General features: G+C 41.3%; 1 protein-coding gene across 1 annotated transcript; it reads left to right on the forward strand.

Moving 5' to 3' along the window:
- The first annotated feature begins 10595 nt into the window (after window positions 1-10595).
- On the forward strand, window positions 10596-15013 carry snx20 (sorting nexin 20). Its single transcript, XM_080761339.1, has 4 exons — window positions 10596-10717; window positions 13165-13351; window positions 13534-13670; window positions 14111-15013. Exons 2-4 carry the CDS (start codon window positions 13225-13227, stop codon window positions 14780-14782), a joined length of 936 nt encoding a protein of 311 aa, XP_080617465.1. The 5' UTR covers window positions 10596-10717; window positions 13165-13224; the 3' UTR covers window positions 14783-15013.
- Window positions 15014-20260: the final 5247 nt, after the last annotated feature.

A 20260-nucleotide genomic window follows, 5' to 3' on the forward strand; every position in this document is an offset into this window, starting at 1 on the left:
GGATACATGTACAGATGAAGTGGGACACTGTAGTGTCAGAACTGAATCATACTACTGAATGTGATTAAATCAACACGTGCATAGTACATACCCATAATCAGAGTTGTGCAAAAAAGTTACTTTGTGCTTAGAAAGCATACAAACTGGTTAAATATGACCTTGAACAACAGACATAGTTGGTGGTTTAAAAAAGGAACATTTGTATCAATCATACTCTCAAGCTTTTGCAATTCTGCCAAGGAGTGGCTTTCCCGTCATCTATTTTTAAAATAGGGTCAACCAATGATGAACTACCCGGTCCTGTCCACACCACTATACCACTGACTCTCAAAGTGGGGTCCGGGGACCCCCAGGGGTCTTGGGACAGCAAAATGAGGAACAGTTCAAGCACTTTAGCCATATTATAAATGTCAGCTCTTCAAAAAGAACCGATGTACAAGCTCTCAACCCGTCGCATCACATCACGCTATAGCTGGCTATTTTTTTTAAATAGCTGGCACAAAATTGTTTCAAATATGGGTGGACAGAACCCAAATACATTTCGGGGTCCATGAAATGAAACCTTCAGGTCAAACATTAAATGTGTTTATTAGAATCTTTCAGTTTGCTCTGATCCAACTTGTGCACTCTTTGGGCAAATAGCATAACAAGTCTGTATTCTACTACTAAACAAACAAAGACCATAAGGTAGATGCCTGAATCTCATAACGTGGATACAGAAAGTCACCCCCATCCTTCAGCCTTAGCGAGGTTCTGTATACTGTACACTCTCCAATGGAAGCAGTCCATTTCAAAAGTACAAGTATATTTTTAGAAATATTCAGAATGTAAATGTTCTAAACAAATACTTTACTTAAGTACAGTACTCGAGTACTGTCCACCACCGCCCTTGATAGGGATGAGTTACAAGTCCACTTTCACAACTGTATGGTTAGCAGTGGTGGAATAATAAGTACTCATTATGCAGAATGTTCCATTTCACAATCATATTATTGGATTGTAAATGTAATTAATTAGTCATTTTAATGTTGTAGCTGTCAAAGGTGGGGAGCACGAAAACAGCATGGTTGTTTTTCACCACCTCTGCGCAACCTAACGCACACACAAACACACACGCACGTATTAATACATGATGCTTTCGGTTGTGCCAGGACAGTACAGTACAGTAGAGGGTACAGTAGAGGGACCGCCACACGGTAACTCTGTCATTTCTCAACCGTTTCGGACGCGGGGCGGCACGCCGGAACCGGGCCAGAACCCTGGCTGCGTTACTGTGGGTCTGGAACTCCCACAGGTGCAACAGGTGCAACTGTCTTGGCCAGGCAGCTCCAGTAAACACAATTGACTAGTCTGTGATCACAGCCACTAAACTGTGCCATTAAGAAATGTGAATCCCTAGGCTCCTTCAAAACCGCTTGGTAAAGAGATCAAAAGCCGAGCTCTTATTGGTGACCAAATAATCAAGTCATGGTTTCTAATTACCGTAAATGTGTAGGTTACTGTAGAACAGCAGGTTCATTTACATTTCAGAATACCTATATTCTGAATATCAAAACATTGCCCGCCCTATAGTTTTATCACTTTCTATTCAGAGCAGCAGTGAATCAGGTGTTGCATGTTGCGTACAGGCTATGCTAGCCTCAGGGTTAGATAGCTCTGTGTCCACCTCAATAGCAGGACCTGTCATATCCTACCAAGCACCTGAACTCCACTCCTTCAGAAATCCTTTTGACGTAAAGGAAATGCGACAGCATTTCACTGGGCCTGGGGTTCATTACTACTATACTGCACAAAGAAAAAGGGTTATGCTATCAATGGGTGATTCTGTAACCTGCCAACTTCAAAATCACATTATCAGCTGTGAGAGAATATTTTGGAGTTGATTTGCAGATGCCTGTCTTCAAGAACTATGACCATGGCAAGAGCAGGTGAGATATTCCTTGCGAAAGTCATTCACAAGGAATTGGTACCCTGAGAGGAGGTTGAGAATACAAACTATGCCTCTGTGCTGGAATTTTACCCTTAAAAAGACAGCATAGACAGGAGATCAAAAGCATGATAAAGGATGGGCACATTAACAATTCTCCCATATGGGGCAATGCAACTCTTTGTTGTTAATTCTGCATAAGCCAATTTCCCCCATTAAACCACATGAAATATAGCTTCCCTATTGTGGTCATGTCTCAATATGTGAAGTTTGTACATCAGCAATTGTGTATGGAATAAATTAGGGGACCAACCAAGTAGCGTTTAAGTGAATACAGATGAAAAGCTGTTGAGGTGAATCCAGCAACACTAATGAGCTATGTGACAATCAAATATCATCATTTCACGAAGGAAACTGTCATACTTATTACATGTTGTAAGAACATACAAAGGCCATTTGAGGATATAAGAAAATATTGCATTTCAATTAACTTATTAATCTAAATGCTATCAATCTTCGGGTGACTTGGTCCTACATCATCCGTGAAAGGATCCGAGTTAATGATAGTGCGTGGTGGTGTGTGTATGAGGGGCAGGATGACGCAAACAATGACAAAAGCACTACCTCACTTCTTCTTATCTAAAAATATTATCAGTAACCTGTAATATAAATAAATATGCAAATCCACTCCATGTACATTATAATCTTCACTTGGGGTGATTCATCTCCTTATCCCAGTCTGGGCGAGAACCCCTTTTGGTGTTTTAACTAAGCATTATGTTATACTTTAGCTATTGAAAAATAGCAGATCTACAAGCTCATAGTGCGCCACCGAGTGGCGCGCTACGAGCTTGTAGATCTGCTATTTTTTTTTAATCGTGAAAATGCAGCACAAATCTTTGAATATATATTCTTTCAGAAGCCTTTTTTTTTTTATCTCAACGTCAGGCCTACATGGGTTAAAGATTTAATTTGCATATACAAAGATAGGGACCATGCATCATCGTATGTCATTTTGAAACCAAATATTAATCAATTGTTGGACATAAAGTGGCCCCATGTGTCCGTTGATGTACATGTACAGGATGCACACAGGATACAGAGCCCAGAAGAAACTCCAGCGTGCATATTCACTGCTGCTTCAATTCAGCCGTGGCATCAAAATTCATTAACTCATTCTGGGCGGGAACCCCTTTTGGTGTTTTAAGCATTGTGTTATAACTTTAGCTATTGAAAAATAGCAGATCTACAAGCTCATAGCACGGCACTCTACGAGCTTGTAGGTCTGCTATTTTTTAAAAATCGTGAAAATGTGGCCCAAATGTTTGAATATATTCTTCCAGAGCGAACAGTTTTTAACTCAAATCTTTGCTTCAGATGGGGGTCACATATTGTTGACATTACAATGTTGGAGAACCACTGACATAGAAACATAGGGTTTTTCAGAAAACGGTCAGGATTTAGAAGACATTTGTAGAATCGTTCCCAGGTCAAAATGGGTTAAGGGATGAATTTTGTCGTTGCCCTTATCATCACTTACTCCAACATAGTCCGACTGGGCAGCCTATCTGTCCAGCAGATCATACGTGGGCTGTACAGCCATTTAACCTTGACCGTCTGTGGCTCTGACAAACGCAGCCCCCAAAACATTCAAGGACGTGTGAACACAACTTGCCTGTGCCGACTAGAATGGGAGCATTGAGCTCATCTAGGATGCAGTCATGCATGCAGACCATCTCCCAGAATCAGAAGTCACCTCAGTCAGCAGTGCGTTTTATTTCATTTCACTCAAAATCTGAGCTAGCTATCTTTTTTTCCTTTCATCATTGAAAGCTAAGTCAAATTACATTAGTATAATGTTTTATTTCAGTGTATCCAACACAATAAGGATGTTACAGTTACAGTGTGTGACTTTCTGTGTGCATGGAGTCAATGTACACACTGTGTTATTGTTTGAACACACTGAACAATTATAGCTAGCTATACACTAAACTTCTTCCTACTCCTTTATAAGGTAAGGATTATGTAAGATTATATATATTTTGCGTTATTTCTTTCTTTGTTAAATAACCTGATTTTCCTTTATTTGTCTTTTTATCATTTATATTTTAATATGTTCGAAATAAATAAATAAAATTGAAATGAAATGTATGTACACTACTACAATACAACACAAAGTTCCACATTTACTATACTTGGTTAATTACGTGATTTAATCAAATTGACTACAATCAGTAGTGGAAAGTAACTAAGAAATTATAGCTTCAGCACTAAAGTACAATTTTCAGGCATTTTTTTGTTTTTCCAGTACTTTATACTTCTACTCAAAAATATTGTACTTTTACGCCACTACAATTATTTGACAGCTTTAGTTACTTTTTAGTTTAGATTTAGATTATTATTACGATACCGTATTTTATACTTTATTCATACTTACTTTACTTTATATCAACTTACTACAGGCTCACAAAGGCGCTGAGAGCGTGAGTAGACGTTTACTTATAAGTATCCACCAATGACTACAATAGGAGTGCAGAAAAGTAAGGGGTGGGAGGGAGGGGGGGAAGGTGTGGATCACTCATCTCTGGAATATTACAACATCTCCAGACCAGCTGTCTGTACGATACTCCCGACAACAGCTGGACTGTGGCATGGGGGCTAATATGGACACCGTGCTGTGACCCTGAATCCTACCCTCCCTGGTCGGTGCTCGCCTGGAACGCACTGGCACCGCATTGTTCTGAAATTATGTCTTGGGCAGCTGGTTTGATATGATGACAATCGAGGTTAACTGATAAGCTGTGTGTGTGTGTGTGTGTGTGTGTGTGTGTGTGTGTGTGTGTGTGTGTGTGTGTGTGGCGCACGCGTGTGTGCGTGTGGGCAATGAGAGAGAGAAACAGAATGCTCAAACATGTTTGTACATGTCAAGCTAAACATGTACTGTTATCCTACCACAATATGTGACCAACAAAGGAAATCTGACTGATCTGATCTGATCTGATCTGATCTGAATTGAAACCGTCCCAGGAATCATAATGGCTCATGTAGTCCAGGGGTTCCCAAACTGTGGTGTGTGCACCCCTTGTGGTGCGCAAACGCTCTCTAGGGGGTGCATGACATGAAAATGGTTACGGCCAACAAACAGCCAAATCCGGTAAACACCGTTGTAACTTAAGGAGATGTATACAGCAGCTGCAAGAGTATACAGCAGCTCACTGCAACTCTCAGTGCAGTGACATTGTGATTATTTGCCGCAGTCATATTTAAAAATGTATCATTTTCGGCCAAATACAACTAGACTGAGCGTTGGGGGGTGTGTCAGCTACAAGGTCAGGAGGTAACAGGGGGGTGTGTGGCCAAAACAGTTTGGGGACCGCTGATGTAGTCAAACACAGCTCATAGTTTCTTAGATGTGGTAAAAGGCGATGCCATCAACAGCTTAGGTCACAGACCCATTCTGCACAGTTCACCCACAGTGGCCGTATACTTGAGTACAGGCATGGACATCTGTATTTTCATCTTTTGTGAAATGTTCTTTATGGAGAAAAACCTTGATCCTCTCAGATACCTCAGCCACCCTAAAGTATAGTAAATGTAACGGGTAAATTATTCCCCTACGAGAGCATGTCTCATTGGAACCAAAGGGATCTACTGTACGTTCTAATCCGTGTCAAAGTTAATTAATTTCCTCATAAAAATGGTAACATTCTGTCGTAATAAATGTTAATTGGATTTACTTAACATCAGCAAGACTGTACATGTTACTAACAAGACTCTGTATGAGGGATTACCACCAAGGGTGAGCCAGAAAATAGCAGCCAGGAGAATGAGACTATAGCAGGACACTGCCAAAGGCATCAAGAACTGCCAGCCAGCAGACTGGTGCTCTGGGAACCAACACACAGGCATCGATCACAAGGATGTCCCACGCTAACATATGTGGATGTACTCAAGAGCGATGCAGGAGTGCAAAGTACCAACGAACTGGCCAGATCTATGGAGAACCGGGATGACTGGAAACGACGATGAAGGGCCTAGGACGACCTAGAGAAGGGCCTAGGACGACCTAGAGAAGGGCCTAGGACGACCTAGAGAAGGGCCTAGGACGACCTAGAGAGAGGATGTGAAAATGTTGACTGCACACGCATGATGTTCAACTGAATAATGTGTAATTAACTAACTGGAATATTATTTGAGCCATTATGCATTTGCTGAGTCTGGTGATGAAAAACTAATAGTCTAAAAGTGGAGATTTAGATTGTAATATCACATTATTACAGGATCACTCACTACAGATACTACTGTAGTGTAGCCCAGTGGTGTCAAGGACCCACACATTGATATGTGATTGATATGTGATTGATATGTAATTGATATGTAATTGATATGTGATTGACCGTAGACCCCCATCTGAAGATGTTTTGTGCCAGAGGACGTGCCCAGAAGAGAAGATTTGCGTTGTTGTTTTAAAAACAATTAGATTTTTTTTTAGAAGAAATGTCCCAAGTTTGTAGATCTGTGATTTTTTTTTTTTAAATAGCCAATGTATAAAAGTGGTTAAAATGATTGTGATGCTGTGCTACCCCTTGTGGAACCCCCCCAAGGACACCCCGACCCCACTTTGAGAATCAGCCTACCGTCAAAATGCCAGCTGACCTTGACCTTTAATTTAACTATGTTGTTGATTGAATATTGATTTGAGAACTCTGGACCCCTACTGAGAAAATACAACCGCTAACACACTGCAGAATGCAGCCATATCCATTAGCAGTGTGCCGTTGATAAAAAAATGATCAATCTCAAAATGGTTCTGACATTTGTATGTATTTTAGGGTGACCTCTCCATTTTAACAATACTTTCTTTGCTATTTTCCCTTTTCAATTCATATTAATTACAAAACCTTTGAAATAAATTAATTGTTGAGCCTTTCCTGCCTAGATGGAACTGAAAATGCCAAATGTGCCACATCGGAAAACATATTTTAAACTGAGGTGGTTCAATTCAAAATGTTTCAGAAATAACAAAGAAACAAACAATAGATCTATATTGTACATATACGTATAAAGCAACAAGACAATCTAAATCTTTATGAGCACTGGTGTTAGCTAGTATTTTGTTTTATGCTTGCAAATCATTATTAGGTAGGTCATTATGAGCATGGTGGATCTCTATCCGTCCTTCCATAGCGAAGCAGCCGGTTAAAAATCGACAATGAAATCAACTCATGTCTCCCAGCTGGCTCTGTGACCCACTGTACTCACTGGCCCTAGAACAAACGACGACTTATGCTCTCTCACTGGTACAGGCAGTCAGAAATGTATCAAAACTGATAAATAAATGCATTTGGCCACGGCCTGCCCTCTTAAGACAATGGGGCCTCAATGAAATGCCATTGTTTTTCCCCACAAGCGTCCGTTCATGTGCTTATTTGCTGTATTAAAGCCACACAGGCATTGACAGAGTGACGATTGTTTCATAAATAGAACGCTTGAGTAAAGTGAAAGGACAAAGAATCATCTGCTTGCATGATGAATAATCAGGGCCCATTTGAACTGAAGATGATAAGTAATGCATCCTTCATTAGTATTAACGTCATGACCCCCAATTACTATTAAACAAAAAAAGAAAAATTATTGTTAAACAACATTAGTTGTACTATAGCTCTCATCCTGTCAACAATCAATTGCTGAATCCAACTTTGTGTTGGAGTATGTATTGTAGTAGTGTACATGTAATGCAATTGTTTGATTTTCTATTTGTCTTTACCCTTTATTACCGATTATCGAAAATCGAAAATGTATTTCATGAACGCAACAATATTGATATTGAGGTATTGGGGAAAAAATTATATTCGATTTTGTCCATATTGACAAGCCCTATGATTTAGAATCCCACACAGTATCTAGTCTCATATTGATATAATATTGGTGTATTGCTCAACCCGAATACCATGATGGTGTACAGTACTATGCATGTACTGTACAGTATGTCAGATTGTGCTTCATTATGGTTACGAATCTGCCGTAAAGCAGGTCGCCTCTGGGTGACTACGGTGAGTTGTTGTGACTCTTATGTACTTTGTACATGCTGCTGTGTTGTTGCCGAAGCTTTTCAATACACTTTACTATTTAGATTATGGGCCTAATCATTGTGTGGACATTCGAGACATGTTACAAAGATGCCCCCGCCAGCCCGCCCCTCTGCAATGAACTAGCCTACTTATTTGTGCAATCAGGTAAACAAACAAACTTGCAGGATTGCAGTGTCCTGTCAATGCCGATTGTTGTAACTTGTGGTGTGCTTCTGACTGTAGTTTGTAATCATCTCTCTTATCATGACATGATGACTCGCTCTACGGCTGTAGTGTGTGACTGTGTGTGTGTGTGTGTGTGTGTGTGTGTGTGTGCTGCTGTCCTAAATAACAATTTTTTAGGGGTTGTATAAAAACAAGGGAAAAAAAGTTTTAAAAAAGCTACAAAAATAAATTACCACAGAAAATTTGCCCACATCATATCCTATCCTGAATTAAAATTGACGAATGGAGCTTGTAGATCTGCTTTTATTTTCTTCGCTATTTTTTCCCCCGATTTTGCCCGATTTCATCACCTGCCCCTCTAACACTCTCTGCACGTCCCTGGCCATGACAATAGAGCGTCGCAGTCCCGCCCCCTTTCATGACGACGTCAGGCCCAGGAAATGATTCCCAATGCCTTTTTCCCATAAACATTTCAAAAAGTATTTATTTAAAGACGGTTACAAAGCCAACTCGAGCCGTGACAAATCATGACAATAAACACAATATTTTGGACCAAACAAATAATTACAAAAAAAAAAACAGTTTTTTTCTTCTAATTCTTTGTCTTTAAATAAATACTTTTTGAAAAGTCTATGAGGAAAATGAACGGGGAATCATTTCCTGGGCCCTGGTAGGGGACAGGACTGTGACGCTCTATAGGACAGGGGCTCTAAGGGGCACGATCAACCTAATGGGGGCCCGATGTTACGATCCGTACCAAACACTGTTCAGGGGTCTGTCATGAAGATAATCACACCAGATAACCTAAATTGCATAAGGACGCGCACTACAGCAGTGTTACAACAGTGTTTAAGACTTTAAATGGCCATAACTCGGTGACCATTGTTCTGATCAGCACAATATAGGACCTAACCCCAACTTCACATAAAGGCCTGAAAAAGTGTGTGTGTGTGTGTGTGTGTGTGTGTGTGTGTGTGTGTGTGTGTGTGTGTGTGTGTGTGTGTGTGTGTGTGTGTGTGTGTGTGTGTGTGTGGTTATGTATTTACTATTTTTATATATGCTGATACTTGACTGTTGTTTTTAGTGTATTCTGTAATGTATTTCCATTTTGTGATGTCATGTATTCTGTAATGTTTTTATATATTTCTGACTGGACTTCAGTCAGAAGTCGATAGGCTAAAAGAGATAAAAGAAAACATCTCAAATCAACATGTTGACAACAGCAGTAATCCTTAGTTTGAACTATAGTCTCCACCTAGTGGAAGAACACTGGTACTACAGTTTAGGTGAGGTCGGTTTTTTTGATTGATTGATTTCAGATTTTACGGGGGCCAGTTTCGAATTGCAGCTGTCCGTAGGTGCCCTTTGAGAGACCTTTTGAAGGAGTCAAGGGATTCACATTTCTTTGGTGGCATAGGAGCGAAATGAATTTAGTCCCCTCCCTCCTTGTTTGCGCCAAATCTGGGTTGCACATGGTTTGTTGAACTCCCTCTGGTGCTGTGGGTGTGGATTTAGACAGGTACATGTATGGGTATCTTGGTGGTGTAGCGAATCTTGTGGACCAGACCCATTACAAGATGCTGTACTCTGTCGTCAACCCTAAGCCATTCCAGCCTGTCAAAGTGGGCAGGGGTAGAGAGATGGTATGAATCATGGTATGAACCAACAGTCATTAAGACATGTGAATCCAGTTGACACCTTCTAAACTGCTCTCAAAGGGCACCTACGGACGGCAGCAATTCGAAACTGGCCCCCGTAATATCTGAATCCCCCCCCCACCCCTTTCCCCCCTCACTGTATATGTTTCTTTTCCCTTTTGATCTGCTCTAAGATGATTTCCTGTTTTGACTATACATAGTTGTGTAAATTCGTACGTCTCTAATTGTTTTGATGAATTGAAAATGGTGGGCCCTATTGTAAACAAGTGTAATGCTTTATGGTGTCGTCCACTCACAGTTGTTGTATTGAGTTGTACTTGAAATGTACTGTAATTCTGCAAACTGTTAATAAATCAATCGATCAAATCAAATCAACCTGCCAGACCATGCTTTGCTGCAGAATACAGTAGTTCCCAGGCTAGTAGGGCTGGTTAGCTGGGTTTTATGGCATTGGGGGCAACATCATGCATAGCTTAAATATACAGTAAGTTGTGAGTGTCAGTGTGTCACTGAAAAAGAAGTAGTTAGCCGCCCTATAGGGATTTAAATGTTCATGTACACTTTGTACAGTAGGCTCATTAGGCCTTCTATTAATTGAATTTAATTGTCTGGTAAATATTTGGGGTAGCCAGCTTACACATGTACCGTAAATCTCACCCGATCTGATCTGGTTTCACTTCCCTTTCACAGATACAGTAAACAGTACACTTCCCCCTTCAACTGGTTCCTCTATTGGCACGTCAAAACAAGTCACTGTGAATGTTTTCAGATCAGGCTAAAATCACGTAGCCCGTTGTTCTATGCTTTCACTTTTTATTCCATGCTTTCACTCCCTGACAGAACATTCAAGAGAAGCCCTTACTGCAGGAGGAAAGGTAAGACTAATACCAATCAATAGTAAATTGTGATCTTGTGCCGCCACTGGTTATAACGCAAAAATGATTACCGTCCACTCCACTACTAAGAACATGTTTCAGTTTTGTACTCCCATTTGAAACAAATAAAATGCCTTAGGCTTAACTGTCATGGCATGGCCAATAACCTAATAAGCCTTTTATAAACAAACTCTGGCATGTTTGGCAGGGAGTCAATACAGTAAAAGAAGCTAAGCTTGTGATAACATTCTGGGTTGGGTTTGTACTGGCCATTTTAAACTCACAACAAAAGTTTAATGAATTTGAAGTCCAGATCGAAAGAAAGGATTAGAAGTGTTGAAATACAATCACGTTATACGTATTTATTTAACAAGTAAGAGCGTTCCTGGAGAATGACACCGAAGCATCGTGGCACCTCCTAATTACAGGTTAATCATTAGGTTGAAAAAAATAGGACACTCATTTATCACATGGCCTTAAATGGCTGTTCTTCAGGTCTGCTAGAAATAACTCAAATAGGCTTGTGACTGCTGGTAACAGGTGAAAGAGTTCTAGTATTGTCAGCAGTTCTCTAAAAGACAGACTTACATAGATAGAAATTACAGGTTCTAAACAAAGGTTTTAAAATGTCACAAACCATTCAATATAAAACATTTATTTAATGGTTGAATGTTGTTGTTTTTTTTCTCAACCCATTCTGGACGCGAACCCCTTTTTGGTGTTTTAAGCATTAGGTTATGCTTTAGCTATTGAAAAATAGCATATCTACAAGCTCATAGCACGAGTGCCGCGTTATGAGCTTGTAGATCTGCTATTTTTTTACCCCTCACTCAGGTGACCCAGCCGGGGTGATCAAGTCCCGACTTACGTCCCAGTAGCTACAGTACCCTCGATCAGACCCACTAGGGAAAGATCAGGGCCACACAATCCGTTGGAACCACTCCGGAACTACTATGTCGGGACTGAGAGGTACTATTCTGGCATGTGGAGGGACTAGGCTCTGTGGGTTGACTCCTGTCCGGGCCCCTTGATTTTGTCAACTAATACTATGACAAATGTTCGTACCTTTTTTCACTGACGAAAACTAAATGGAATCTAAATGAAAACTACGCTATGATGACCAAAACTAAGACTGACAATTTCATCAATGAATAAAAACTAGACTAAAATGTTAGGAAGGGACTAGTTGACAAGAGATCCAGTATAAGTCATCATTAAACGCTGAAAATAGCCGATCTACAAGCCAAGGTCGCAGCGCGGCACGTTGTGAGCTTATACAATAGCTTGTACAAGAGCTTGTACATCTGCTATTTTCAGCAAGTGTAAAATCCGTCATTACGACGCAATCAAGGACAGCCAAAATACATTTTAGTCGACTAAATCAACTGTACACTTAGTCGACTTAAATTGTATGTTATTTAGTCGACTATGTTATTCCGGGGGACTATTAATGTGACTAAAACTAAATGAAAACTATTCAAGAGACTATGACTAAAACAAAAATCTAAATTTGATGTCAAAATCAACACTATTCCGTGCTACACCGATAATAGAAACTACAGCCTTTCTGTTTCTGCAAAGTTTAGCATGCTGAAACACAGAAACAGAAGCTTACATTAATAAATAAGTAAATTATGCATGCATAAAATTGCGAAAACATGATTGAACTTAAGAAACCTGCATGCCTACCGCCGATGTTACTGGTAGACAGGTTTCTGAACTGTCCATAAGCGCTCCTCTGGTCCATTTAAACCTGAGGACGATTCTACTAAATGTCTTCTAAATCATTTTTCTGAAAAACCCATGTTTCTATGTCAGTCGGTCTCAAACATTTTCATGTCAAGGACCCCCAAAAATATATGTAATTGGCCGCCGATCCCCATCTGAAAATATGTTGTTCGAGGGACCCCGCCAGAAGCAAAGATTTTAGTTAAAAACGTTTTGTGCCAAAGATTTGCGCCACATCTTTTGCAAAAAAGCAGACATACAATTTTTTCTATTTTGCTATTTTTGCTATTTTTCAATAGCTAAAGTATAACATAATGCTTGAAACACCAAAAGGGGTTCCCGCCCAGAATGGGTTAACACCAGTGTCGTAGTGCTACTTTTAGAAGTGGGGTTAGAAGACAGTACGTGCGTGCACACAGGCACTTGCATTTGTGTGCACGGTGCACGACACGTGCACAACGCACACAGACACACTATTGAAACATGCAGACGTGTATAGACTATTTAGAAACACGGTTTACAATGCTTAATTGTATCCATAGTATAGATGAGTCAAAAAACATATTTTTGCCAAAAAGAAATAAATATATATTTTAGATGTGAGAGAAATGGGTACCAGACAGAAATCCGTACCAGACAGACATTATCTGTCTGTTGTCTATTTTCTCTACATGTCTGCTAATAAACTGACCGCTGTCGCCCTTTCTCCCCCACGGCAGTGAACTTCACACCTTCAGACAGCTCTGCGGTTGCTCATATGCAGCCAAAACATAGCTGGGATGGCGGAAGAAGCACGACTTGTACGAAGAATACCTGCCAGACAGAGGGCTAAGAAAGGCCCAGACACGGTGATGCAACAGTCTGACCAGCACAATGGAACAACATACGAGACACTGCAGGCCCCAGGTATACTCTTTCACCTCTGTGTTTCCATCAAAGAAAACATCCCATTTAACGGATAACGTTACAAACAGAAAGTAGGCCTACATGGAAAGGACTCCCATCCCAACATTTGTGTGTGTGTGTGTGTGTGTGTGTGTGTGTGTGTGTGTGTGTGTGTGTGTGTGTGTGTGTGTGTGTGCACGCAGGACCCAGTTCTTCCTGCTTGACAACCAGGGAGCTTCAGCAAAATTGGAAGGTGGTAAAGAAGCAACTGAGGTCTTCCAAACTGCTGTTTGAAATCCCATCTGCACGCATTATAGAACAATCCCTGTCCAAATATGTGGTGAGACAGACCTCTTGATACAGAATATATTATTTAAAAAATATGTCGGTATAAGGCACTATTATTAATCAGACAATGGGTTGCTTGTTGGAATGTCCACTACAGCCTGCAAAACGTTTTTATTTTAATGAATATTTCAGCATCCATATACCAACAGGACAGTGTGTATGTGGGTAAAGTTAAAGGATAACTTTAGTATATATATATTTTTTTTATCATTCCTTTGTGCAGGCATATTTCCGGTGTGTTTTGCGTTGAAAGCGAGATCTCTGCTATCACTTGAAACGTGTCGTTTTATGTGAACTGGCACATCTTTTCTAAAGAGTAATGCCTGGACACAGAACTCATTTGGAAGTGTTATTATGGGAGAATTATTATGCTCACTCACAACAGAATGGCAGGATTCAGGTGAAATAATTGGTCTTCATTATACATTTCAGGTGTACGAGATCGTGGTGATCCGTTCTGGCAGCTACGACTCCAGACGCGTGTCTGTGGAGCGCCGCTACAGCGACTTTGTCCGCTTCCACCGCCAACTGCTCGGAGAATTCAGAGACGAAATCGAGGACGTGGAACTTCCGCGCAAACATCTGACGGGGAACTTCGACGGGGAGAACATCAACGAGAGGCGCCTGGCTCTCCAGGACTACCTGGCAAAACTCTACGCGGTGCGCTGCGTTCGATATTCCCGCCATTTCTCAGAATTTTTCAACCGACAGGAGCAGATGCGAGCGCACAGCCTCTTGCGGTCGGGACAGTTTCGATTAGCGAGGGACCTGCTGCAGAACATCCTGGACCTCCTGGAGAAGCTGGCACAGAGGCAGAGCCCGGTCCTGCTGGTGCCCACTCTGTGTGCCCTCGCCGTCTGCCACCGTGACCTGGACGAAAGCGAGGAATCCTTCTCTACGGCTCACAGGGCGCTGCCCTCGGTGAGACGCTATGGGCTGAAACGCTACAGAGCACCGCTGTTGGAGCTCCTGGTGGATTTGGGGTACCAGCTGGGACATCCCGTGGCTCAAATACAAGAAGAATTGACTGGAGTTAGGGATGCAGAAAGGGGTCTGGTGTCTTTTCTCTCCCTTAAACAGGTGGTGGTGCAGGAGTTCACGTAAGGATAGTGTGTTGGAAGTTGAAATACCCTCGATTTCACTTCTTAACAAAGTTTGTGATGTTTGAAACAACTTTTCCTTTTGGGGTGTTTTGGCGACACCTCTAGTTGCTATGTGGTCATTACAGCATGTCATCAAAAGCTTGTTTTTGCTGCTTCAAAAGTAAATAATACAATAAAACTAACGATCCCTTTCTGGCCGAGAGCCAATCAGAGGCATGCAAGTGTGAATCTTGCCAGAATGAAAAGCAATATGGGAAAAGGAATAATGGTCCACACAACCCAGACGCAAAAGCGATTTCACTAGCCTCAGTCGCAAACTGGCAGAGATCAGACATCTATTTCAAAACGGTAAGGCAAACATCCTGTGTTTTTCTGAAACTAAGCTTGACGAGTCCACTAAGGACCCAGAGATAGAAATAGAAAACTATACTGTCATTAGGAACGACAGAAACAGGCATGGTGGTGGCGTGTGCATGTATATTCACAAAGACACTGAATATGTTACTCGTACTGAATTACAGCATGATGAAATTGAAACTGTGTGGGTTGAATTAATTTTCAAAAATGCTAAATCAGTACTAGTTGGCACCGTCTATAGACCGCCTGATCAGCACGGGTTCTATGATATTCTTGAGGGGTGCTTAGCTGGGGAGGAATCTGTAGAGAAAATCCTGATTGGCGACTGGAATACGGACATGCATCGTAAGGAAGTGCCTGTGTTTAAATCGTTTAGTCGGCTCTGTGATCTGCATGGTTTCAGCCAGCTAATTACCCAACCCACAAGAGTGTGTGATTCTACTCAAACTGTCATTGATCTCATTCTGACCTCGGACAAATCCAGAATCTCCAAGAAAGGGGTTATTGTATGTGGGCTCAGTGATCATTTTATGATTTTCTGTACCCGCAAAATACAGAAACTAAAATTTGACTGTCACAAAACAGTCATATCTAGGGACCTCAAAACCTACTCTAGTGAGGCCTTTAACCTAGAACTGGAGAGACTGGATTGGTCCGATGTGCTCAGGAGCTCACTAGTCGAAGAAGCATGGCTTGGCTTTAAAACCAAATTTACAACAGTACTAAACAACATGGCTCCTCTGAGAACCATCAGGGTCAAAACCCGCTCGGAGCCATGGATGAATTCGGACATACTGACTGCAATGAAAGCCAGAGACAACAAATGCTCTGAACTTCTTAAATGCAAGTCCAAGCTAGCTAAGCGCTTCGACAGTGATCTCCAAACCAAACTGTGCATCCTTAAAACCCAATGTAACAAGCTAAGAAACGGTGTAATTGCCATGACCAAATCAGCCAAAAGTAACTTTATCAATGATAAAGCCGAGGAAATCAAAAACAATCCTCGGGAGCTCTGGAAGCTACTAAACAACCAACTAGGCTGTGGTCAGAAACTTAAAACCAGGTTTACTAACATAAACATCAAATCAAATAACACCCTCATCACTGACAAGGTTGATGTAGCCAATCACTTGAACATCTTCTTTACAAACATTGCAACAATGCTGGTTAACAAACTGCCCTCCCACTCTGGGCGTTTTGGTGTAGAGCACATCAAAGGCTTCTACAAAAACCTAGGTGTTTGTAAAGATGATTTTAAAATGACAATGGTAACAACTGAGGAGGTACTTAAGAAACTGAGTGCCCTCCAACCCCACAAGGCCACTGGCCATGACAATATTCCCTCCAAATTTCTCAGAGACTCAGCCATTTCCATAGCTCCAGTCATCACCCACATAGTTAACCTCTCCATCAAACAAGGACAGGTCCCCAGAGATTTTAAACTGGCCAAAGTAACCCCCCTGTACAAAAAAGGGAGCAAATTAGAACCCGGCAACTACCGCCCTATTTCTATTTTAAGCTCCATCTCGAAAGTGATGGAAAAAATAGTCTATGAACAGGTTGAAAAGTATCTTGCCACTAATAAATTGTTGTACGAGTTCCAATCTGGTTTCAGAACATCCCACTCCACTGACACATGCCTTCTCTATTTGAGCGACCACATCAAACACGAGGTGGATGCTGGAAAATACTGCGGCATGGTCATGCTGGACCTCCAAAAGGCTTTTGACACCGTGAACCACTCCATACTGGTTAACAAGCTTAAAGCTATTGGTTTTGATAGCACATCAGTGAGCTGGATGCAATCCTACCTGGAGGGGAGAGAACAGATGGTGGAAGTGAACGGAACACTGTCCCCCCCCCTCCCAGTGAGCTGTGGCGTCCCACAAGGAAGCATACTAGGGCCTTTACTGTTCCTAATATATGTAAACGACATGACTTCAGCTTGTGACTGCAACTTGTTCCTGTTCGCAGACGACTCAGCACTGCTGGTCTCGGACAGGAACAAACTGCAGGTTGAAAAGACCCTCAGCTCTGAACTCGGTAGAATCTGCACCTGGCTCGCTGATAACAAACTATCCTTACACCTGGGAAAAACTGAATCCATTCTCTTCGGATCAAATAGTAATCTCAAAAAGGCAGATGGCTTCTTGGTTAGAGTTGGTGATGATATTATCACACGGAAGGATCAAATTACCTACCTAGGTTCCATCCTGGAGGCCAATCTTTCCGGTGATAAGATGGCCACCAACGTAATCAAAAAAGTCAATCAAAGAACAAGATTCCTCTACAGGATCTCCTCACTGGTCGACAAAAACACCTTGAAGACCTTAACAGGAGCCCTTGTACAAGGTTTCTTTGACTATGCATCCACCTCCTGGTACCACAGCACCTCAAAGGCCCTTAAAACAAGGCTCCAGACCTCCCAAAACAAACTGGTCAGGCTCCTACTTGGCCTCACCCCCCGAACCCACCTCACCCCTGCCCACTTTGACAGGCTGGGATGGCTTAGGGTCGACGACAGAGTACAGCATCTTGCAATGGGTCTGGTCCACAAGATTAGATACACCACCAAGATACCCATGTACCTGTCTAAATACTTCCTTAATGTAAACGAAGTCCACACCCACAACACCAGAGGGAGTGCAACAAACCATGTACAACCCAGATTCGGCACAAACAAGGGACTAAATTCTTTTCGCTCCTATGCGACCAAAATGTGGAACGCCCTACCAACAGTCATTAAGACATGTGAATCCCTTGGCTCCTTCAAAACTGCTCTCAAAGGGCACCTACGGATGGCTGCAATTCGAAACTGGCCTCTGTAAAAGCTGAATTTGTATCTGGATTGTACTATGTTTTTGTATGGACGTGGTGTTGGGTGCCTGCACATATGCACACATGGCATCAACGCATGGTGTTGTGTGCAGGCGCCCTACACTCTGTCTTTGTACTATGGATTGTACTATGTTTTTGTATGGACGTGGTGTTGGGTGCCTGCACATATGCACACATGGCATCAACGCATGGTGTTGTGTGCAGGCGCCCTACACTCTGTCTTTCGTTTTCTTTTCTTTTATCCCCCTGTTCCCCTCACTGTATATATACTTTTTTTTCCCTTTTCGCTTCCTATATGATGAATTCCTGTTCTGTTCTTTAACTACATAGAAGTGTCTATTTGTTTGTCTCTAAATGTTTTGATGAATTGAACAATGTGGACCCTGTTGTAAACAAGTGTAAGGCTTAATTGGGTCGTCCACTCACAGTTAACAGTCTTTGTATTGAGTTTGTGCTTGAAATGTACTGTAATTCTGCAAACTGTTAATAAAGATTTCAATCAATCAAAAAAACTTCCAAGCATTGATGCCGGGCGCCACAAATGCTACAAATGTCACTGTCGAAGAAACTTCATTTTGAAAATGGGATATTCTGCAATATGAGTACTTCAATTGCTAAATTGCAGTATTGGTACTTTTACTCAAGTAAAACAATTGAGTACTTTTTCCACCACTGTTGGATAAGTTACATGAGGAACTTGTTTGTTACACGGTTCTGCTTTCTGGTGGTCAACCACCGCCCTGATGACCTCAATAATGTGTGCCAACAGGCAATGGCTGCATCCTTAACACTCAAAATTAGTCATTTATGTCATATGGGCGTTCATCTTTTTGCACAACTTAAGTTGGAATTAGGGATGGGAATTATCGATGAAGTCATTCATTGATAATTGAAAAGTTTTGATAACCTTATTGATCGATTAACCGGTTAGTTGATAAGCGCCGTTTTATTTGTTTTGTCTGAGAATCCCTCAATGTCTAACATAAAAATCTACATTTAGCTGATATACAGAAAGAATACAAAAGGCATATAGCACATACAGTAGTTGTACATACCATTTCTGATGATGCTCTTGTTGCTTTCCAAAATATTCATATTGCTACTGGCCTCTCGCTCTCCTCATGTCTGTCACTCTCCACTCTGTAAAAAGCCCAAACATAAACACAAATATTAAAATAATAATGTAAAAACATCCATTCATTGCCAAATTAATTAAACATTTTGATTCACATGACTGAAGTGTGTGTATGACTGCATGTTCCTGCCATACGCCATTATTTGGGGACAAATGCTGGACATGAAACCAGTTAACTGAGGTTAGTATGTAAATCTGACAGTGTGTGTGGGGGTGTGCGTGTGCGTGTGTGTGTGTGTGTGTGTGTGTGTGTGTGTGTGTGTGTCTACTGGGGAAAGTTGATAAGGACACAGTGTGCATGGTTAAACACTCACACATGCCGCACTCAGTGCAGTAGGATCTGTTATGTTATGATTGACTTTAGTTATTGGACACTAATGAGGGACCACTGAGGTGGTAACCTCTCGTTACTTCTCGTTAGACACTTACCCAAATGTGCCCAAATGTGCTGACCTCATCACATTTGTGATGACGACTATGGCCTTTTTAAGCCCAAGGGGTGTTTTTGGGCAAAACTAATTCAGAATCATGATGAAAACCTCCTAGTTTGACAGTTTGTTGGTAAGAAATGTATTCCCAGATTTTATTCATATCCCCTGACTAATGTGAGTAGTAGCATCCAGGCTTAAATACATAGGCATATTTCATGGAGTTTTAAGTTCAATGGGTTTGTATAGGAAGTTGGCAATGTTTGATCAAATTAATATCAGACTGAATCAAGAAACTTTTAAAACTGTCTGGGGTGCTCACAAAAGCCAGCTTAGATTTTTAAATCAACGCAAACTTGTTTGAAAGTGAACTATCCCTTTAACATGGTGTGCAAAAATGTGGAGGGGGGGTGACTTAGGTGTGATGCTAATTGGCTTGCTCAATTAACAAACAAAATATAAGGTTGTGCAAAACACACACCTCTGTCGGAGTAGGAGACAAGGAAGCAGAATTAAGCATTTAAGATAGTTGAATAAGTGAATATCCTGAGGAAATATGGAGCCAAATTTATATCAGAAGATAATGGATTACAAACTATACCAAAGATATCCAGAGCCTGAAGAAGGCAAACCAGCTTTAACAAAGCAAGACAGGTGGAATGTGAAGAGGAGAGATGAAAATGATGTGCTTGAGGGTATGTATGCTGTTACACTGTCAATC

This window comes from Protomyctophum bolini (genome assembly GCF_963924005.1).
Source record: "Protomyctophum bolini genome assembly, chromosome: 4".
NCBI lineage: Eukaryota > Metazoa > Chordata > Actinopteri > Myctophiformes > Myctophidae > Protomyctophum > Protomyctophum bolini.

Bases quoted from the DNA above. Each gene is read 5' to 3' on its own strand.
- snx20 (XM_080761339.1), top strand. From the start codon at position 13,225: ATGGCGGAAGAAGCACGACTTGTACGAAGAATACCTGCCAGACAGAGG. The intron at 13,352-13,533 runs GTATACTCTTTC...GTGTGCACGCAG, and splicing joins CGAGACACTGCAGGCCCCAG to GACCCAGTTCTTCCTGCTTG. The intron at 13,671-14,110 runs GTGAGACAGACC...TATACATTTCAG, and splicing joins AATCCCTGTCCAAATATGTG to GTGTACGAGATCGTGGTGAT.